Here is a 23135-nt window from a genome sequence, read left to right as displayed (position 1 = left end):
TTGCCCTTCCCTGCCTTTTTTTTTGTTTGTTTTTTTTAACATCTTTATTGGAGTATAATTGATTTACGATGGTGTGTTAGTTTCTGCCTTATAACAACGTGAATCAGTTATACATATGTTCCCATATCTCTTCCCTCTTGCATCTCCTTCCCTCCCACCCTCCCTATCCCACCCCTCTAGGTGGTCACAAAGCACCGAGCTGATCTCCCTGTGCTATTTGCCTGCTTCCCACTAGCTATCTATTTTACATTTACTTATAATATATATAAGCCCATGCCACTCTCCCACTTCGTCCCAGCTTACCCTTCCCCCTCCCCGTGTCCTCAAGTCCATTCTCTAGTAGGTCTCTGTCTTCATTCCCTGCCTTTTGAAGTCCTACTGAGCTCAGTAGTTTCTCCAGAGTTCCTGCCGTCTCCTGCTCCGTAGTAAATACTCTTTCTTCTGCATTCATAGCATTTGCCTGTGCCTCAGATTCCAGTAGTTCTCAGTCTCACTGCCCTTTAGTTGCCCTTTCTCATCTCTGCCACGAGGGTGCTTACCAGGGAGCCTTGTATACAGCTGTGGCTCAGCAGAGGTTCCTGAGCTAATGTGGGTTCCTTCCTTAGTTCTCAGTTGGTACAATCCCTTTTATTTTTCTGGTGCTATCCAAGGAAAGAAAGAACACTCTTGGATAGGAATACTGCAGAGGCTAATTTAAGACTGGGAAGCTAGCTTTCTTAAATTTTCAAAAGTAGGACACTTGCCACGTTTGCAGTTTGAGGTGTTGAGCTAGGCTTCTCAGGAGATAGAATTAGGAAGTAGTGGGAAGGTCTGTTCAGGAGTTAGAAAGTGTCCTATCAGCCAGGAGGGAAGATATTCATTGCTTGATTATAAATTATGATCCCTTAGGCCATATATCCTTGGGCCTCTTTTTAGGTATGATCCAGATTAGGGTAACAGTCCTTTTTATTTTTATCTATATCAGATAGGGTCTATAGTATACACCCATCAAAGGAGCTTTGTGGCAATTTTGCATGACTCTGGAGAACTGGGAGGGGGTGTTTTCCCTTGATATTCAAGGGCCTTACACATATGAGACCAAACCTGAGGGATCTCACAGTCTCCTGGAAAATCAACATTGGATGCTGCCCGTCTCTTTGAAGCCATCTTTCATATGGAGTAGAAATATAGTACCAAAGAGTAACTTTCCATAGTGATTTTCACACTTGTTCTTTTAGGCAAGGGAATAATTGATACAGCAGTATATACTCTTCGTTTGTGAAATTCCACAAAGATAATGTTGTTTTGATGACTACACAAGGTCTTTCCCTAAAGTAAAGCTTTATTTTTCAGATTGTTCTTTTCATTCTGTAAACATTGTGGTCTTACAGGACAGTGATAGATCAGGGATTTTCAACTTTTTTTGAGTGATTTAACTTTCTTTTACTGACTAATCTGATTCATCTACCATCCCTCTCCTCCTTTAAATGCATTGTATGATTGTATGGAATTTTATAATATTTCTTGTACAGAGTTTCATTTGTTTTGAGAATTTTGAAGGACAGAGAAAAATACTTAAATGTTGCAACATCAAGGGTTGGTAACCACAGGCTGTCTATACACCTCTTGGTAGCTTTCAACAGGGACAGGGCAACTTGTCATCAAGAGGAAGATGCCAAAACTGTGGAGTTTTCCATCGTCATTTATCAATCTTGACTATTTAGAGTGTGTTTGAGCACATTTAGTGAGTGACTGGGCCAAATTTAACAAATACCCTGGTAGGAAGATTTATGGCACAGAATTATCTTCTGGTTTGGTCTGTTATTTCTCCCAAAGTATGTTGCAAGATTGGAAAGCACTGTGCTTCCCTCTCTGGCAGTCCCTGAGTTGAAAAGGATGTGGAGGCCGAGGCTGTCCTGTCTCTGGTGAAACAGCACCCAATAGAGTTACAGCTACAACCAGCACTTTCCACCATGGGCATGTCTGTTCTTCCTTATTTCCACTTTCTCTATACTTTCTTATGTCTCAGTATTAGTTAGGATGGTCTAGCTGCTAAAACAAATTCACCCAAAAGCTCAGACATTATAGAAATTCACTTCTTGCTCAGTTAACAGTAATAGGTGGTTGACACCTTGGAGGGCAGCTTTTCTTCAGGTGGTCCTCTGGGGATTCAGGTACAAAAATGTTGTCCTCATCATTATGAGGCTGTGAAGGTCACTCAGGGCACTGTCTCTGTTCCAGCCAGCTAGAGGTAAAGGGCCATGGAGGAGTGTGCATGGGATGCCCAGAAGTAGCATACACCACCCCTGCTCACATTTCTTCTGCTAAAGACCTAGTCACATGGCCAAACCTGACTATGAAGGAGGCTGGGAATTGTTGTCTAACTGGGCCCCCAGGAATAAGAGAACATTGTATGAGTTTGCTAAGGGTGCCATAACAAAATCTCACAGACTGGGGAGCTTAAATGACAGAAATGTATTTTCTCACAGTCTGGAGCCTGGAAGTACAAGATCAAGGTGTTGGCAGGTTTGGTTTCTTTTGAGCCTTCTCTCCTGGGCTTGTAGAGGACCTCTTCTTGCTGTGTCCTCACATGGTCTTGGTGTCCTTTTTGGTGTCCACATTTTCTCTTGTTTTAAGGATACCAGTCAGATTGGATTAGGGCCCACCCTGATGGCCTCATGTAATGTAATCATCTCTTTAAAGACTCTGTCTCTAAATATAGTCATATTCTGAGTTACTGGGGGTTAGGGTTTCAACATGTGAATTTTTCTGGGGACACAATTCAGCCCATAACAAATGTGGATTTTGATGAAGAGCTAAAAGCTTCTTTCTTCTTTCCCAGTTTTTAATTTTATCTGCTTATGTTTAATCCATTCATTGGCAATCAGATCATGGATTTAGAACCAGATAGAGTAGACTCAAATTCCAGTTCAACTGCTTAACAGCTGTGGCTCTCTGAACCTCAGATTCCTCATTTCTGAAAAGGAAATAAACCTTTTTATCTTGCAGAGTTGTTTTGAGGACTACATGAAGCAAAAAGCCCAGTGTAGGGCCTGGCACATAGAGCATTAGCATAATCACCTGTCTTCCATTGGTGATGCTTGGTCTTGCAAATGGTATCCAAACTGAAAAGCTTATTGACTGTTGCAATAGAAAGTCCAGACATTCTTGAGCATTATGTGGCATGTCAAAGACGTTCTCTGAAATCATCAGGCTTACGTACATACTCATGAAGTTACAAAAGCATTGCCATTAGATGGCAATCTAGCATGGATTTCACTGTGGAAAACCATGGCTTAACTTGCTTTTTATCTGACTTTTCTGAAGATATTCGTTTCATTAAGGCTTTTCTGTCAATCTCATTCTGACCTAAGTTTTTTTTAAAAATTTTATTTATTTTTGGCTGCATTGGGTCTTTGTTGCTGCGCGCGGGCTTTCTCTAGTTGTGGTGAGCAGGGGTTACTCTTCGCTGCAGTGCACGTGTTCTAGTTGCGGTGGCTTCTCTTGTTGCAGAGCACAGGCTCTAGGCATGTGGAATTCAGTAGTTGTGGCACGCGGGCTCAGTAGTTGTGACTCGTGGGCTCTAGAGTGCAGGCTCAGTCATTGTGGCGCACGGGCTTAGTTGCTTCTTGGCATGTGGGATCTTCCTAGACCAGGGATCGAACCCGTGTCTCCTGCATTGGCAGGTGGATTCTTAACCTCTGCACCACCAGGGAAGTCCCCTGACCTAAGTTTTCTGACATGGAAAATGAAATAAACAGCATTATTTCTCTTTTAAAAATAACCTCCTAATTATTTTACAAACAAATGTATAATAAATATTCATTAATTTTTTAAGGATTGGTAGCTAATGTACATCTAAACATGTATTGGAGGGAAAACAAAGAATGTTATAATTTATATAAGAGTATTAGTTAATGTATTTTATATATATATATATATATATATATATATAATGTATATTATATAATATATGTTTCCTTTTAATGTTACCATTTAGGTTTGGTAGGTTGTTTTCCATTTTTTGAGAATTCCTATAGCTTATGAAGCCATGGTAAAGCCTTGACTGATTTTGATTTTTATCTATACAGAATTTTGCAGCTATGGCAGGTAAATTATTGAGGTAATCCTCAAAAAATTTTTATAAATATATTCTTTAATTATTAGGTAAAGGCTTGTGTTTAGGTTTCTTCTTTAAATAGATCTTTAAGGATTTCTCTTATCTGCTAAAACATGCTGTTGACTAATCATATTTCCTACGTATTACATTTAGAAATATCTCAAGGCATCCAATTTGTAACAGTCAAGTTTTTGCCACCTGGCTTTCTCTCTGGTTCCTTATACAAATAATTAATTAGGCAGAGAAATTTTTTATCTAGTTCAGAGTTTTATCTAGTTCTAGTTTTATCTAGAACAGAGACAGTGCCCTGAATAGTGCTCACATATAAAGCTTGACTGGTTAAGCTTGGGTCAGAATCCCTTTATGTTCATGAACAAAGCTATCTGTAGCCTCTCTAGTGATAACAGAGATGGAGGGATTGTATCCGTGTGTTGCTCTGTGCACCACGGTGCTGGCAGAATCAGAGACTTATTAGATCAGTGGGTCAAATGTTCAGCAGTTTTTTGCCACATCCAATCTATTACATAACCAATTATCACGTTTTCTCATATGTGTACATATATGTATAAAAAGCCTTTTGTCCTTATCTGTAACATTTTTATAGTTTAAGACTCAATATTGTGGACTTCCCTGGTGGCGCAATTGCTAAGAATCCGCCTGCCAATGCAGGGGACACAGGTTCGAGCCCTGGTCCGGGAAGATGCCACATGCCACGGAGCAACTAAGACCGTGTGCTACAACTACTGAGCCTGCGCTCTAGAGCCCATGAGCCACAACTACTGAAGCCCGCGTGCCTAGAGCCCATGCTCCACAACAGGAGAAGCCACCGCAATGAGAAGCCCGTGCATCACAACGAAGAGTAGCCCCCGCTCACCGCAACTAGAGGAAGCCCGCGTGCAGCAAACAAGACCCAACGCAACCATAAAGAAAGAAAGAAAGAAAGAAAGAAAGAAAGAAAGAAAGAAAGAAAGAAAGAAAGAAAGAAAGAAAGAAAGAAAGAAAGAAAGGAAGGAAGGAAGGAAGGAAGGAAGGAAGGAAGGAAGGAAGGAAGGAAGGAAGGAAGGAAGGAAGGAAAGAAAGAAGTAGACTATCATAAAGAATAGGAATGTGTTAAAAAAAAAAAAAGACTGAATATTTTAACCCCATCTATGATTTTGTTATTCCAAAAGAGCCTTTGGTGTGTATCAATTAGGGTGCCTTTGGCTGCCAGAAGCAGAAATTCCAACACAGTCTGCCTTAAACAAGAAAGGAGATTTGCTGGGTTGCGTAGGTGAAGGAAGCCAGTTATAGCTGGGTAGGTGTGCGTCGGGGCCCTGCTGTGCCGCTTTGTCCTCTTTTAGCTCTGCGCTCTCTGAGTTGGTTTCATGGTCAGGAGCAGAGGCAGGCCTCCACTGTGCGCAGCACACATCCAGAGGGCAAGGCAAGCCATTCTGATGGCTCCCTCTTGAAGAGCAAGGGAACTTCTTTTTCACAATCCCTTAGCACACTTTCCCCCATTCTTATTGGCCTTGACTGGGTTACATCCCCACTCTGAACCAATCCATGTAGGCAGGGCAATGAGATGCCCCTCAGCTTACACCTGGATTTCTGAACTGGTCTTCAGTAGGTGCTGAGATTACCCTTAGGCCAGCCAGGCCTGCCTCTGGAGTAGTTTCAGGTCATTTCTCCTGAAGCTCATGGACTGTTTGGAGAAAATGGAAATCAGAGTAGTGACAAGAGGATGCTGGATAAACACTAGTGCTCAGTATAAAATTGTATGCTTAGAATGACATTTCTTTCTGTATAAATACTAAAGTTCAGAACATTTTTGCATGTTCTGTTTTTCATGTAGTCAATATATAGTATTGTGTTACATTAAAAATTATCCTTTTATTTATAGTACTTGTTCATGAGAAATCTATTTTGGTTTGGAGACATATTCTATAATTTATATTATTAATCTCCTTATTACTATACTGTTAAATATACCATGTTCTTGTTAAAGCAGAAGGTTTTTCTATTTGCTTTGTTTTTATAAATTTATTTATTTATTTATTTATTTTTGGCTGCATTGGGTCTTCGTTGCTGCTTGCGGGCTTTCTCTAGTTGCGGCGAGCAGGGGCTGCTCTGCGTTGCAGTGCACAGGCTTCTCATTGCGGTGGCTTCTCTTGTTGTGGAGCACGGGCTCTAGGTGCACGGGCTTCAGTAGTTGTGGCTCGTGGGCTCTAGAGCACAGGCTCAGTAGTTGTAGCGCATGGGCTTAGTTGCTCCACGGCACGTGGGATCTTTCCAGACCAGGGCTCGAACCCGTGTTCCCTGAATTGGCAGGTGGATTCTTAGCAGTTGAGCCACCAGGGAAGCCCAGAAAATTTTTCTTGAGCCTGCTTAATTTGATGCCTTACAGACCAGGAAGTTAGGAATTTCCCCGTCTGATTAAATGCCATTGAATAATTCCAGTAAATAATGCTAAATGCTCTTTGGAATTATTGTAAAATTTTGTGGTAAGCCTTTTTCATCTTGGTGTCTTGTTGTTCTTAATATTTTTAGTGTTCTCCTATTAATTTTTCTTTCTTTCCTTCTTCCTTCCTTCTTTCTTTCTTTCTTTTCTTTCTTTTTTTTTTTGTGTGTGTGATTAAAGTTGTTTGTGAGGGCTTGATTCTTTTTCCAGTAAGATAGAATCTGAGAATTTATCGATTTCAGATGATCAGGTTAGGCCTGATTTATTCAGAGAGGTATAATATATTTCAAAACTTTCCAGGAAATCTTTAGCTGTTGAGATTTAGTTTAAGCCAAATCTCTCTTTTTTTAATTTACTGTTGTAGAGAGTCCAGGGGTATATTCTTTTGCTGCATAGTGTTAAGTTGTTAAAGCTATTTTTAGAAAGAAGTAATTGTTTTCTAGAAATTTTTGAATTTACTACTTTAAAAACTGCATCTTAGTATTCATTTAATGAGAAAACATATGAGTATGAAAAGATACTATGAATTCAGTCACATTTCAGAATAACTTTGTGTGAATCACAGCCATACATACATACGTCTAGAAACAGTGCACATGTGTGAGACATTTTTTTTCTGTCTATTTTCAGTTCTGGGTGCACACAGAGATTCAAGGATGCCTTACACTAATCTATGGCACCTCTACTCACCCCAAATAATGGCCATCCAATTGGGAAACTATAATTAAATCTTTTAGATGAGTGCTATAAGTATCTTAGCTATTCTCCTAATAAAAATGTTCACTAATCTTTGAATACAACCTCTTTCAGTCCTAAACTATTAGACCTTAGAGCTGTAAGTAAAGCTTTCCTTCCCCATCTAGCCTGCACATGGTAGGCACTAAGTTATTACTTGAGTCAATGAATGGATGAATCCTTGAATGATGACTGTGAGTGCATGATGTCCTACCACTGTCTTGGCAAAAGTATGGAAATAAACTCCCAACTGGGAGGGAACTGAGTAATCTTAGCAGGAACTTAATGTCCATGAACCATAAAGAACCAAGAAATATTTCATGAAGTTGAACATCTTTCACCCACAGTTTGTATTGTGCCAGGAAATATATTAAAATTTTTTTTTTCTCCTTGTTAATTTTTTCAATCAGTGGTTTTTGGGGGAGGGTGGTTTGAAGAGATGTAGCAGTCTTGGTCTTTTTGTATATCTCATCTTTTGCAGATAAATGATAAAATTAACAGACATGAGCAGTCAAAAGGGGAAAGCCCAATTGTGCCTCTAAAATAATACCTCTTATCTGCCTTCTTTTATTAACTCTTCTGCCTTCTACAGTCCTGTCTTGAAACACCTGATATGCTCATTTGATCTTTTATCCTTGTGTCAAGGATCTGCACAGGGCTGTCACTGGGGTAATTATGGGACATCTCTATATGGGACATCTCTAAACATTGGATATATTCTTTTCTATGTTATATATTATAAAAAAATCTGTGCACATCTTCCTGTCTGTTATCCATCCTTAGTTATGTTTCTGTCTGCCTGTATAAGTGTTTGGATTCACTCTTTGAAAGGCTGTCCTAACTGTGTAGCTTCCTTTGCTGTAGCAGGGAGGGCAGAGGAATTTGAGTGCAGTGTTTTCAATTGGTAAGTTAACAGACTGGTTAAGGGCATTTCTAAGTTATTTTAATTTTTCTAGTGCAACTCTTTAATCTCTGTCCTCAGCTTAAAGGGGGAAATTTTAAAACTTTATGCTTTATCTGTTTATCTATTTTTATAAAAATAGTATGTGACTTTTGTTGGAAATGCAGTAAAGTACAAAGCAGAAAATAAAGATCATTTGTGATCCTTCTACTCAGTGAAAAATACTCTTTTAACATTTTACCATTTTCTTTCAGCCTTTTTTCCATGCATTTTTATCATGTTAGATGAAGATAAAATACCTTTCTTACTTTCTCCACTTAATATTATTATATCATAAGTTTTCTCCCTTAACATAATAAGTCATTAAGAACTCTTCGCAAATATATTTTAATGGTTTGTGGAATTTTCTTGTTTGAATGTGCTGTATTTTATTTAACTGTTCTCCCAAAGTTAGCCTTTTCATTTATTTCCAGTTTTTGTCAATTAAAAATAATGTTCTAACATTTTTTTTCTGCTTTATTCTTGTATCTGTATTTTCATTTATTTCCCCAGGATTAATCAAACCTTAGAAGTAGAATTACTGGATGAATGAATATCAATATTTTTGGCCTGTTGATACACACTTGATCTACTATGCTTTGTTGAAAGATTATACAGTTCATAATCTCATTAGTAGATTTTCCATCTAATTGTTTCATTTCAGAGGTATTTGGATTTTGTTGACTCTTTCAGTTTGAGGGCAAAAATGTATCTCACTCTTTGTACTCACATTTCTTTTAGTCTTACTGAGGGTGAACTTTTTTCACTTGGTTGTTACCATTCTCTTTGAATTGGCCATTTGTATTTGCTGTTCATTTATCAATTAGGATCTTAGTGTTTTGTTTTTATTTAAATTTCTGTGAGATTTTTATTATATTAATTTTTTGTCATGTTTATTTTTTTGAGGATAGTAATACATACCTTTTTCATATTTAAGCCTATTGACATTTTCCTTTGTAATTTTTCCCATTGCTGTAAATTTAGGAAGTACTTTTCAATCCAAAGACAGGAGAGATAGTCACCAAGTTTTTCCTTTTTTTCTTTTCTTTATGGGTTGATTTTTTTCTTTTATAATTAATTCTGACCTATAGAGTTCAGAGTTTAGTTTGAAGTAAGATATTAGGTTTGGGTAGTTTTTTTCCCCCAAAACCTAGCTTATTCCTTTTGTTCCTTCCTAGCTTATTGTCCTTTTGTTGTTTCATCTTGTTCCTTTTGTTCCTTTCATTTTGTGACGCCACACTTACCTTACATTTTTATCATAGTAGGCCATCAGGGTAAGATAGTATTTTGAAATTTCCTTCTCAGTCTTTCCCTCCCTTGACCTAATCTTTTGAGAATTTGCTCATTTGGAACTTTTATATGCTACTCTGCTCCTCTTTTGGCTCCCTTTCTTCCCCTCTTCTGTTTTTAATTTGCATTTCTTCACTTTTCAGAATTTTCAAAAAATTAATCCACATGTGAGTTCTTAAAGGCAGCTGCACTGTTATATTCATCATTGTATTCCCTGTAGCCCTTATTGAATTTTTAAAAGTATAACATTAAAACAAGCTCTGCTAGAACACTTGGGAGATAAGAAAAAGCACAAAGAAGGAAATAAATTATTCTTAGTCTTACTACTCAAAGACGTCCTGATATTGTTAAACATTATACTCTATAGAATTTGCTAGGAACTATATTGTATATGTAATATTTTGTGTGTGTGTGTGTATCTATACACACACGTACTTGAAACATTCATACATATGTATATGTAAATTTTTTTTACTGAATGGGAACATCCTATACATACTGTTTCGTTGTGTGCTTTTACTTGTAATAATTCCATGTCTTTTAAACATTCCTCTGTAACTTAAGTATATTTTTTTAACTTACCCTCCAGTTATTTGGCTATGTACTAAGTAAAATACTGTTATGTGAAAGAAAATGCTATCCTTTCAAAAGTGGTTGAATTTCAGAGTGATAATATGGACGGAACACCTGTTATCTCTGTTATGACACACGTGTGTGTGTGTGTGTGTGTTGTGTCAGCCACTGCAGAATTGTTTTGTGAAGGTTGAATAAGTAAAACCAAAGAAGAGAAATAGGTGGTACATCAGATGTTTTCTAGGGAGCCTAAATGGTTTTGGCCACTTGACGTCTTATAAAGTGGGCAGCATTACAGATGCAGGGTCTGATCTATAGCTATAGATATCTCAGAAGGAAGAAGGAATCCAGAATTTCTAGGGCAGGAGAAATTAGTTAGATGCCAAATCAAATTTGTGAGGTTGATGGTCGTAAAGTTGGTGTGGTTAGAATTCAAAGGGGTTGCACCTGGATCCAAATTGGTTATAGCCAAAAGAGTAGCTTAAGGCACGTCGACCTAAGACTGGAGGGTACAAGTAAGGTGGGAGGAAAGGCTGTGACAAACGAGAGTCTGGTTAATAACGAAGAGGCTCTGGACAAGGGCTGGGGGTGGGTGGTGATGACAGTAAATACCTGCAAAGTACAGGTTAGCCCTTTAAATTTGCCACTTTATGTGGATGCAGCCACATCATCCAGAGCTTTGAATCACTGCAGTGCTGGTCAGCATGACCTTTATTTTGGGACGAGTCCTCAGATGTATGTTGTTTGCATCCCCAAATTCTCATGCTCGAGTCAAGTTTAAATATTCAAGATACATTTGGTGGACTACAGTGCGGGAGGGTAGAGGAAAGGAATACGTAATTCCAGAGAATTTTGAGAAGTGGCGAAACTACCAGGACTAAAGGGTGTTGTCTTTGGGAAAAGATCTCCTCATTCTTGCTCTTTTTCATGGAGACTCAGAAGATAGAACCAGAGCTTCTCTAACAAACCATTGTGGCTGGAGCAGAAGGTCCAGTGGGGCAGTAGTGAGAAGAAATGCTAAGAAGAGTGCTTCAGCCCGGGGAGAAAGGCCTTTGGTAATAGGAGGCTTAGGAGTTGGACTTGATCTTGGAAGTATAAGGTTTGCATTGAGAAAGGAGGTACACCCACACATATCTTTACAACTTTGTTTTTCACATGTGCTACAAAAAAAGGTTATTTTTCTTTTTTGAATCACATATATTCCAGTCAAGTAGATTGAAAAGCAGATTATTATCATGCAAATTTTACTTTGAATTGATTTCCATTTATAAAACTGACAGTGCTTTTACTAATATTCTGTAGACACAGAGTTGAAAACTTTCAAAAGAAGAAAAAAAGATAATTAGGCTATTAATTCTCTGCTTTCCTGTGGCCAATCTCGCAAGCTTATTTCCTTTTTCTTTTGGCTTAGATATTTACACTGTTTTATGAAACTTGAACAAGGTATTATACCCACAGTGTGGACCCCTGTTGAACATATTAATTTATGTTAGCTTGAAAAATCCTTATGTTTGCTGCTTTATCCTCTATGTAAGAGTTAGTAAACGATTTATTATAAAATGTGAAATATCTCATGAGAGGCAGGCTCCATGAGAACAGGGATCTTTTCTGTTTATCAACCAGTAAATTCCCAGCACCAGGCATGGAGCTCGACTCACCAGAGGTGCTGAATAAATAGTTGTTGAGTGGGAATAAAAATGTATGAGTGGTTCCTAAGATTTTTTGGAGTTATCGTATCCTACTGTTTTCATTTCATGGCACTTCCCTGTCTCTCCTTGAAGTTATCCTGTGTTAAGTTAAGGTAGATTAATACAACATGTGGGAAAATCTGGTGACATTGGTTAAGATGATTGGAAATACTCTATTTTGTAATTCATAGATTACTATTGAATGTTCCCTTGACATTTGTGATCTTTATGAATCATCCAATTTGGGTGCACATAGTTTCCTTACTAGCTTATTTATTATGCATTTAAAACAAAACAGACAAAATGTTGATCTCTTCATGAGTGGTACAGTGTGTAAACCAGTTGGGAAGAGCAGTGCTAGCTGAAATTTCCATGCTTAGCAAATGACAAGGCTTGCTCTCTGGCTAAGCGGCTCCCTCCCACTCATCCTATTTCTTCCTTAGGAGACTGACCAGTCTCACCTGTGTTATGAACTTCAGGGGGTCTCTTTGAAAGAGTTAAATTTTCAGATGTTAAATTCCTGGGTACTCAGAGACTACTGTAATCATTAGAATATAAAGTTTTAAGAAATTACCATGTAATTTGTACTGTTTTCTTTGGTTTTATTAGGCAAAAAAGCTCCCGTTTTGTTTAATAAAGAAATGATCGAGTCCATGAAGGAAGGTTCAGTTGTTGTGGATTTAGCTGCTGAGGCTGGCGGAAACTTTGAAACCACCAAGCCAGGAGAACTTTATGTTCATAAGGTACAGCACAAAGCTTCCTCTATCTATGAACCTGTTCCTATATCTTTAGTGATTTGTGAGAGGGTGTTTATTGCTTTAAATATTTAGAGAAACTGAGGCCTGAAATTTTCTAAACTTAAAAATAGTCACATTTAAAGCTCCTTTTGAAACATGTATTTGTGAGTGTGTGTGTATATTTATAAAGATTTGTAATTTCAGAACTTAACCTTGACTGAGAACTGTCCTAGAAAGAATATGGGCATTTAGTAACAGACCTTTCTGACTGTATTTTTGTTTGTTTAGGGGATTACTCACATAGGCTACACAGACCTTCCCAGCCGAATGGCCACTCAGGCCAGCACCCTGTATTCCAACAACGTCACCAAGCTCCTGAAGGCCATCAGCTCTGACAAAGACAATTTTTATTTTGAAGTGAAAGATGACTTTGACTTTGGTACAATGGGTCACGTCATTAGAGGAACTGTAGTGATGAAGGTAAGTAAAGAGATCTGTTTCTCCTGTGTTTTCATTATACATTTGTTTTAGGATTTTTGTTTACGGAACGATCCTATTTTGGAATTGGGATATATTCTAATAAAGTATCGATGTGTTGGGTTTATGCCAATAAAAGTTGTTTAAAAATGTAGAACAGTTTAAAGAAAAATATTGCAAGATTTATATACATGTGTGACTCACCTAAAATATGCATTGCTTTTGAAAAACAGAAACAAAAAAACAGACAAAAAACCCAGAATTGAATAAAGTAAAAAGTAAATATTCCCCTCCACCTATCTGCTTTTAAGTTTGTTCTTTATTCTTCCTTATATGTTCTATACACATACTAATTGTACATCTATGTGTGTATGCATGACACAGACATTATATATTTATATACATGTGTGTTATATATTTATATAAAGTGATATTATAAATTATGTGAATTTCTATATTTATTTAAAATTCTTTTTCAAAGAAGAGTTTTTCCCCAACACTGGATTGACTGAATGCTGGATTGACTTTCAAAAGTGCTATTTTTCTAATTTCTGTTAGGATGGCGAAGTGATCTTCCCTGCTCCCACACCGAAAAATATTCCTCAAGGTGCCCCAGTAAAACAGAGGACAGTGGCTGAGCTGGAGGCTGAAAAAGCAGCTACTATCACACCCTTCAGGAAGACGGTGACATCAGCTTCTGTATATACAGCAGGTGAGGGTCCCATCTATGAAGATTTAGTCCAAATTCTTTGAATTTTGGGAGTAATGTATTAATTGTCAAAATTAGTAAATGAAATGCTGTTGTCCTTGGATTCCATCAGGACTTGGGCCTGTTAGAAGCAATTTTCACATACATGTCATCTGTCCCACCTCTGTGGATGTGGAGACTGCATTGTGTACCCTCAGAGATGCAGGCACTGGGATAAATGCTGGATTGAATGAGTGTGAAATAATACATAGGCTGTTAATACTTTTCTTTTATAGAAAACATTTAAAATATAATTGTTAATACTTTTATATATATCAAATATAATGAGTATTGATGTATGTTAGATTGTGTTGGTGTTAAGTGCATGTAAATGTGGTTATTGGTTTATTTTTTGTGGTTTATAAAACATCACTTGTGGGCTTCCTTGGTGGCGCAGTGGTTGAGAGTCTGCCTGCCAATGCAGGGGACACGGGTTCGTGACCTGGTCCGGGAAGATCCCACATGCCGCGGAGTGGCTGGGCCCGTGAGCCATGGCTGCTGAGCCTGTGTGTCCGGAGCCTGTGCTCCGCAACAGGAGAGGCCACAACAGTGAGAGGCCTGCGTACCGCAAAAAAAAAAAAAAAAAAAAAAAAAAAATCACTTGTGATTATCTGCACCTCTGGATAAGACTGGGGAACCAAATATTTGCATTGAAGAATAAACAGTAAGTTATTCACCTAGTAAAAAAAAATTCAATTTTAAAATTTTTATCTCTTTCTTTACAATTTAACATAGATTCTTTGTTTTCTAATTCACCTTCATGAAGGCAGTAAAGAATTATCATAAAATAATGATAAATATTCATTCTGGCTATGAACTGTTAGAGTCTGAAATATGGATATTTGATTTTAAATTGGTTTCTGTCTCATAGAATGAATTAAAAATGTTTGGATTTGCTTAGAGCCAAAATAAAAACAAAACCAAAGCAAACTATAAAGAATAAGGACCAGTACAAAGCACACAGAATTCTTGTAGCCTCAGCATTCTCCAAATTCCCATGTGAGTCCAGATGTTTTAAAGCTAAATATGTAACTCTTCTTGAATAAAGAGCAAGTCTCAGCAAAATGACTGAAAAAGCCTTTAGTTGCGAACATTGTGAATAGATGGAGCAGTGTCCCTATTTGCTCTTACTTGTTAAAAAAAAAAGAAACCATATTACTGTATTGTGCATGGAGAGTATTATCCGCAGGGTTGTACATTTCCATTTCTCTTTACAATTCATAAGGAAATGTAGTGAGGCATGAATGATGATTTATTTTTCTAGGTTTCTCTTATGTTTATTGAGTCAAGGTTTATTGCATTTTAATAGATGTGACATTGGCATATTCCAGTGAATAAAAGGATGGCCTTATATTTATTTTTCTGTACCCTAAAACTTCCTCCTTTATAATAAAACCAAGTGTTTTTCTTGTGTATATGTTAGAAATCCATTTGACTAGCATTCTTCAAAGAAGGTGATTTGCTTTTTTTCCCTTTTCTTTTTTTCTCTGTTTTTCTTTTCTTTTTCCTCTGTTATACAAACTAAATATAGCACATTTAGCATTAGTGAATGTATTATAGAAAAGACTTTAGTTTATTAAATAGTTAATAAGAAAACCTGGGGCTTCCCTGGTGGTGCGGTGGTTAAGAATCCGCCTGCCACTGCAGGGGACACAGGTTCGATCCGTGTCCGGGAAGATCCCACATGCTGTGGAGCAACTAAACCCATGCACCACAACTACTGAGCCTGCTTTCTAGAGCCCACAAGCTGCAACTACTGAGCCCATGTGCCACAACTACTGAAGCCCATGCACCTAGAGCCTGTGCTCCGCAGCAAGAGAAGCCACTGCAATGAGAAGCCCATGCACCGCAACAAAGAGTAGGCCCTGTTCACCGCAACTAGAGAAAGCCCTCACGCAGCAACGAAGACACAATGCAGCCAAAAATAAATAAATAAAATAAATAAGTTTATTAAAAAAAAAAAAGAAAAGAAAACCTTCAGATGTGGGATTTCTATCTTAGATGCCCAACACAATTGACTGCAGGTTGTGGTAATTTAGTGCTTCTGAACTAATGTGGGCATTTAATGAGTGCTAGGCATTGTGCTAAAACACTTCACGTGCCTTAGCTCATTTATTCCTTATAAGTACTCAGTAAAGTGGGCATATTATTATTTTCTTTTTCCAGCTGAAGACAGAGAGGGTTAATAATTTTACAGATGAGGGTACTGGAGCACAGAAAGGTTAAGTAACTTGCCTGAGATCACACAGCTGACAAGCAGTAGAGCCAGGATTTGAACCAGGCAGCCTGGCTTAAGAAAACATGTCCTTAAATATAACCCTGCACAGCTCTTCTCTGATGTTTAACTGAAACACAAAACAATATTCTGTCTAACTCTCCCTCCAGATGGTTAACAGGCCATCCATTGGAACCCTGGAAATCTTGTATGTGGGTAGGAAAATAAAAATTAAAACTACAGAGACTTCCCTGGTGGTCCAGTGGTTAAGACTGCGTGCCTCCACTGCAGGGGGCACTGGTTCAGTCCCTGGTTGGGAAACTAAGATCTCACATGCTGTGTGGGGCAGTGAAAAAAATAAAAAAATTTAAAAAAACTTTAAAACTACAGTCTTATTGACTGATGTGAAGTAAAATGAATGTCAACTGCTAATGTTCCAGCTATGCCACTTATAAAGAAATAGTTTATATCAAGGGATAAAAGTACCTTATTCAAAAAAGTTAAATTCTAGCTTCCTGGTCACCCATTATCATTTGGTTTTCACTGACCACTAGGTAACCCTTTTCTCTGTTGCAGAACAGCCATCCACATGTTTGCTATTAGGAAAGGCGATAATTAAAGATGTATGTTGAGAGCTGACTGTTTGTATTCTGCACATTCTTAATTTAATTCGGTTTTTTTTTTTTTTTTTTTCCTTTTCTTTGTAAAATCCTGTTTGCTGACTTAGTGTTGAGGCTGGAGCTGACTGCCCTGGCCAGCAGTCCAGTCCAGATTCAGGAGCAATTGCAAAACTTCTGTCCCGGGTGGGTGGAAGCCATATGTTTTGGGGAGGTGCTGGAGTGAATGAAATCCTTCCTACTCTCTTAAAATCCTTCTTCCTCAGCCAAATCTGAGAGTGACATGAGCTTGGCCTCACAGAAGTCTGTCTTATAAAGGTTGTGTGTTGCCCAAGTAGAAAATGCTTTGGTAGATCCTTTATAGGCCTATAATTCTGGAATAAAAACACTTGTATAAACACATGTGGCACTGTCAGTGAAAGTTAAAACAGGGAAGAGGACAAGTTATACAGAGGAAAATGTGCAAATTGTTTTTAAGGTGACTCATAAATTTTACTAGATGTTTAAAATTTATTTTATTTTGGGGATTGGTGGTCAGGCAGTTGAATTTTGTTCGCAATACCTTTAACTCCCTTTCACCACCCCCCTTCCCAGTCATGGAACATCTCAAAAATTCTCATTATTGGCAAGGGTGTGGAATTTTAAAGCACTGACTGTCCCACATGTTTGTTTGTGTGTGGGTGTGTGTGTGCTTTTAATCCTCCCGAGGTAATTGGATGTGAACTCACACTCTTTCCTCTCTTTCTCTAGGTCTCACTGGGATACTGGGTTTGGGCATTGCGGCTCCCAATTTAGCCTTTTCCCAGATGGTGACCACTTTTGGCTTGGCTGGCATTGTGGGCTACCACACTGTCTGGGGAGTGACCCCCGCCCTCCACTCACCACTGATGTCTGTGACTAATGCAATCTCAGGTTTGTTTGCCTCTTGTTTTCCCTCAATTTAGGTTTTCAAGGGCTTATTCAACTCTAGGAGTGCTTTCCATGAGGTTTATAAAGTCTGTGTTTTCCAAATTGTAGGGCTTGGCATCTTGGTGGTTGCGGTGACTCGGGCTCCCAGAGGGTGCAGAGGTGGGGTTGGAAGTGAGAGGCCAATGGAGTGTGTCATACCTTTGGGCTGCTCCCATTGCAAGCAGTGCAGAGCTACTGTTCCTTCTTTCAGTTATGATTTCCTTTAAAGAAGGGATTCCTCTGATAAAATTTGGGAACAGTGTTTCACAGCAGCAGCATGGTCCATGCAGAGTCCACACAGCTATGTGGACAGATGTGGGAGCTGCTCTGGCTTGGAAACCATGGCCCCAGTGAGCATCTCTTGCACAGGCATGGCTTTTAGGATCTCCACCGGGAACAGGTCCAATTCCAAGAAGTACTATGCTCAGGAAAGCCCAAAGCTATGGGCTTTCACCATCATATATTTATAGTTCACGCATAGTATTTTCCAGTTGTGTAACCACCAGAGGTCCCTTTGTACCATGAACAACGTTGTCTAATAACATTATTGATTTATATCTTTATCAGGGGAACAGAGCTAGAAAGTAAAGGTTAAAATTCATATGCAAAAGGAGAAAATGTTTTGGTAACTCTTTGCCCACAGAAGTACTTCAGTGAGAATGTGTGTGAGAACTTTCTCCTTTATGATGCATGTGCTTGTGAGGTCTTTCAGCGATGACATTTGATTTGGCAGCATGACTATTAGCTACTCTATAATATATCCATGCTTTCTTCCCAGGGTTGACTGCAGTTGGTGGGTTGGTGCTGATGGGAGGACATTTGTATCCTTCCACAACTTCTCAGGGCCTTGCTGCTCTTGCTGCATTCATATCCTCAGTCAACATTGCAGGTATGAGGACAGTGAAAGAACCCAGAGTGCGATTTTTAGTGGAGACACGAGAAGCAAATATAAATCAATATAAAACAAACATTCTGATTTTAAGAATTTAATCATGCCTTTAAAAAATGTTTCACTCAGATTATAAATGCTCTGTGTGAAGGAAAATTAGTTATTTTGCCCATTGGTAAGTTTTAGAAACTATTTGATAAGAGAACACCCCTCCCCCTGAATGCCCCAAAGGTTAACTACAATGCCTACAGGTTAACTGGAAAGTTATTTAATGCATAGTTTTGAATTAAGCTGACTTAGAGCTATCACCATAACATCTTTAAATGGGTATAATTTTAGATAAAACTTTAGCCGTTTGCCTTATCCTGGCCTATGTTCCTGAAAACTGAAAGCCTAGCACATCACTTGTATATGAAACTCATTCGATGGTATTTTGTAGCTATAAATTCTTTAATGTGTCCAAACAGACCTGGTGCCAGCTGATATGGTATTTTTTCTTTTATCACTTATTATAGGGTTTAACAAACAGAATAACCTATTAGAAGAAAAACACTGGCCTTTGATCTTTTGCATTCCCGAGCTGTTTGAATGGCTGTTTATTGTTAGTCATGCAGAAATAGTTGGTTTTATACTCTGATAGCAAATTTTTTTCCTAAATGTATTAAGGGTTCCTCCCTTCAATGTAACTGGCTTGAATAATAGAATAACTTCTAATTTCAAGGTTCTAAAATGTTACTTAAAATGATATTTATTCCTAGATGATAAAGATGTACTTAAAATAGAAAAATTGTAGCCCTTTAAAAATTATGCTGCTCAATGAGATACCTCTTTCTGTTTTATATTTACTTTGATAAGGTGGCTTTCTGGTGACTCAGAGAATGCTGGACATGTTCAAGCGTCCCACTGACCCCCCAGAATACAATTACCTGTATCTGCTCCCTGCTGGTACCTTTGTTGGAGGATATTTAGCTGCCCTCTACAGTGGTTATAACATTGAACAAGTAAGAGTCTCTTTTGAAAGCTTTTATTTTTGTACTGTGTCTTCATCCCAAGTAGACTTAACATTATTATTACCAAAATTCAAATTCTATCAAGCAAATACGACAATAACTTTGGAAACATCTTTGTCAAATAGAGCATTCTCATCCTCTAAGAATCAGGACCTTGGATTCTAGAGACAGATTTGCCTGCTAAGTCTGCAAGGATGGGTTTACCTGTTTGTCCCTAAGTTTTTCCACATGTAAAAAGAGGCAAGAAGTTTATTAGTACCCTTTTTATGTATCTGGCTGGATTGTTGTAGGGATACAATGAAATAATTAGTAAAAAATTTGAAAAAATTTTTATTATTAGATATTATTAGTCCTTTTCTTACTTACTTTCTTCCCCTGTGGATCCAGGAGATGTTATGCCAGTGCATTTAAAAAAGCTAATTTAAAAATGCATGCTGTATAGAGAAACAGAAATAATCAAGTTAAACTTTGAAAGTTCCATGTCTAAATATAATTTATAATAGAGACTCAACTTTGTTCCAAACTCAGTCATACCTTTCTTTTTTTTTTTTTTTTTTTTTTTTTTCTTTTTGCGGTACGCGGGCCTCTCACTGTTGTGGCCTCTCCCGTTGCGGAGCACAGGCTCCGGACGCGCAGGCTCAGCGGCCATGGCTCACGGGCCCAGCCGCTCCGCGGCATATGGGATCCTCCCAGACCGGGGCACGAACCCGTATCCCCTGCATCGGCAGGCGGACTCTCAACCACTGCGCCACCAGGGAGGCCCAGTCATACCTTTCTTTTCAATGACTATTTCAGCCTCTCTGACAGCTGAAAAATCATGTCTCCTTTGGTTTCTGCTGTTGCTAACATGTACTATTTGTTGAATGAACACAATCTTTTTTTTTTTTTTTTTTTTTTTTTTTTTTTTTTTTGCGGTACGCGGGCTCCTCACTGCTGTGGCCTCTCCCGCTGCGGCGCACAGGCTCCGGACGCGCAGGCCCAGCGGCCATGGCTCACGGGCGCAGCCGCTCCGCGGCATGTGGGATCCTCCCAGACCGGGGCACGAACCCGCGTCCCCCGCATCGGCAGGCGGACTCCCAACCACCGCGCCACCAGGGAAGCCCTGAACACAATCTTTTTGAGAAGAGTTAGATCAGTGAGTCAGGGAGACTTATGTCTGCATCCCACATTTGCCATTCACTGATCGTTTGCCCTTAGAAAAATTACGTAGCCTCTTTAAGCATTGGTTTCCTCTTTCATAAAATGAGGATGATGATTCTTTCCTCCTGTGACTCTCATGAGACTGAGTTACAGCATAAGTAAAGTATACAGCACGGTCTCTGGCACTTACAACCTCAGGGGTTGGCTCACTTACAGCATTAGGTCAGGTCTAGATCCCATAATAACTCCATTTAAATTTAGGTACTTTTATATGCATCTGTATGCTATCAAGTCCAGAAGAAGCCAATGTACATAAATGGTATAATTGCAAGTACAATTTAAAGTATTTAATATGGTAATATCCTTAATGGATAGGAAAATATATTGAAATATTTTTAAAAAGAGCTCATATTGGTCCTTCTACTGTCTGAATTTAAAATTGTCCTTAGAGAATCATGTTTCCTCAAGAGGAGTTCTCCTTAAGCTAGTAGACTGAAGGTTTTGATAATCTCTCTCTTTCTCTTCCCTTTCCTTTGAAAAGATTGTGTACCTGGGCTCCGGCCTGTGCTGTGTTGGTGCCCTGGCCGGGCTTTCCACCCAGGGAACTGCGCGTCTTGGCAATGCATTGGGCATGATTGGGGTGGCTGGAGGCCTGGCAGCCACCCTTGGAGGCCTAAAACCGTGCCCAGAATTGTTGGCTCAGATGTCTGGAGCAATGGCTTTGGGCGGTACCATTGGTAAGCACTTGTGGGTTTCTGCCTTTATGTAAGTCCATGCCCTTTGAACACCTGACGGTAGTTAGGCTCAGAGATTTAAGAATACTTTTTTAGGAGTAAGAACTTTTTAATTGCACTTCAGTTTCTTAATATACATATTTCTGTTTGAGGCCCATATTGATGAAGGAATTAAATTGCCTTAATGGAAGTTGCTTCAGTAAATATTCTTTTGGCAAAAAGTCATTACAGTTGGTGTAATTCTCATTCAGAAGTAAACATTTTAAAGCACTGAGTAATATCAACTGTGTCAAAAGAGTGGGCTGAGAAATGCCTTGTGCTCAGTTCTTGTTTTCCTTTATTGACTCTGTCCAGTTAGCTGATAATAGAACAGGGAATTGGAATACTTTTATGTGTACTATATATAGGCTCATCTTTTATTCTGCTGGGTATAAATAACAGCAGAAGATTCTGCTTCAGAGACCTGTTAAAAACATGAAAACCATGTGCCAGCAGAAAAAACACTCTTTTAGTCTTATTCAGTGGTGTGCTGGGGTTGGTTGTTAAATTTTCAACAATCTTTCGAGCTGGTTATTAAACAGCTATTATCAAAAATTAAATTTTATAAACTTAAAATTAAATAAATTAGAAACAAAGGTAATAATCCTAAACACTCATGACTTTCTAATGAATTCACTAGCTTTTATTATCTCTGCTTTTGAGATTATCCATGTGTCTTGTGTCTGTGTGGTAGAAATACTATGTAATAATGGGCTTCTGTACATCTCTTCCTGAACCCATATTTAATGACATCATGTTGGTAGCTTGAGAGCAGCCACGGCAGTTGTATTTACACCATGGAAATCAACAAATGCTACGAATCTATGTTTCATTTATTGTTTTGTTCATTGTCCAGACCTAATAAAGTGATGGAGAAAATATTAATAATGCAAGCTTAAACTTAAAAGTGTGTTTTGTCATTACACTGTGAATTGCACAGAAAAATTGAGCAAATATTCTTCCAGTACTTGGAAACTATGATCAGATTCAGCAAAATTGCCACTCACATGGTTGACAGTGAGTGAAGTTCTTATATCCATCTCGTTGTTTCACGCTCGTCTTACTCGTTAGAGTAAACAAAAATCTCAACCAGCATTCATGTGGGAACCACACTCATTCATCAGTTGCAAACACTAGGTTAGCTACATATACCAGAGTTTGGTAACATTCTGTGAGTCAATTGGCTATATGAAACTTACAGTAAAGAGTATTGTATATATTTTTATTGTTTAACAATTGTGTGCTACATACATTTTTATGAGTAAAAACTCATGTATGTATTCACACACGCACGTTTTTATTCTGAGGGGCTGGTGGTTAAATACTTACCAAGCACAGCATTAGCTTTACTTCTCCTTTTATACTTACCTGGGAAAGCTGTGCAGCCTTTCTGGACAGTCCCTGGAAAAGCACTTGAAGGAAAATGCTTGTGCTGTAGGTTCATGGCAGGACAACCTTTAGGCATGATCTCTGCAAATGTTGTGAGCCCCAGTCCTTCTATTCCCCCTGCCTGTAGCCAGGCAACTCCTCCAGAGTCTCCTGATTTGGTTGTTTACTACTCAGATATTTGCATTTCATTACCTTTGGACTTGGCTCCCATCCACTCACCTGAAAACCTAGACCTTCTTCATATTCCAGCTGTTCCTTGTGTGCTCAGGGGCAAATGTTGGCTGATAGGGAAGAGAGCCTGGGTTATTCATGCAGTGGGGGGAATTTAAGGGGTTTAGTTGGAGCTTTAAGTAATCTGAAGAAGCGCTTTAGTCCAGGAGAGTGTTCAAAGGTTGTAAGGAACGTTGATGCTCTGTGTTTGGGTTCTTTG

General features: G+C 38.6%; 1 protein-coding gene across 5 annotated transcripts in view; it reads left to right on the top strand.

Moving 5' to 3' along the window:
- The window catches only part of NNT (nicotinamide nucleotide transhydrogenase), a 97564-nt gene that overhangs the window by 36227 nt on the left and 38202 nt on the right, over nucleotides 1–23135 (top strand). For all 5 annotated transcript variants that reach the window (XM_082622349.1, XM_082622347.1, XM_082622346.1 and 2 more), the window contains 7 exons: nucleotides 12372–12505; nucleotides 12788–12979; nucleotides 13535–13688; nucleotides 17307–17468; nucleotides 18283–18393; nucleotides 19249–19394; nucleotides 21085–21280. In XM_082622349.1, the coding sequence (XP_082478475.1) occupies nucleotides 12372–12505; nucleotides 12788–12979; nucleotides 13535–13688; nucleotides 17307–17468; nucleotides 18283–18393; nucleotides 19249–19394; nucleotides 21085–21280 (1095 nt within the window). The remainder of the gene's footprint in view (nucleotides 1–12371; nucleotides 12506–12787; nucleotides 12980–13534; nucleotides 13689–17306; nucleotides 17469–18282; nucleotides 18394–19248; nucleotides 19395–21084; nucleotides 21281–23135) is intronic.

Source organism: Mesoplodon mirus (assembly GCF_964341445.2).
Source record: "Mesoplodon mirus genome assembly, chromosome: 5".
NCBI lineage: Eukaryota > Metazoa > Chordata > Mammalia > Artiodactyla > Ziphiidae > Mesoplodon > Mesoplodon mirus.
This window is presented reverse-complemented; position numbering and strand designations above follow the sequence as displayed.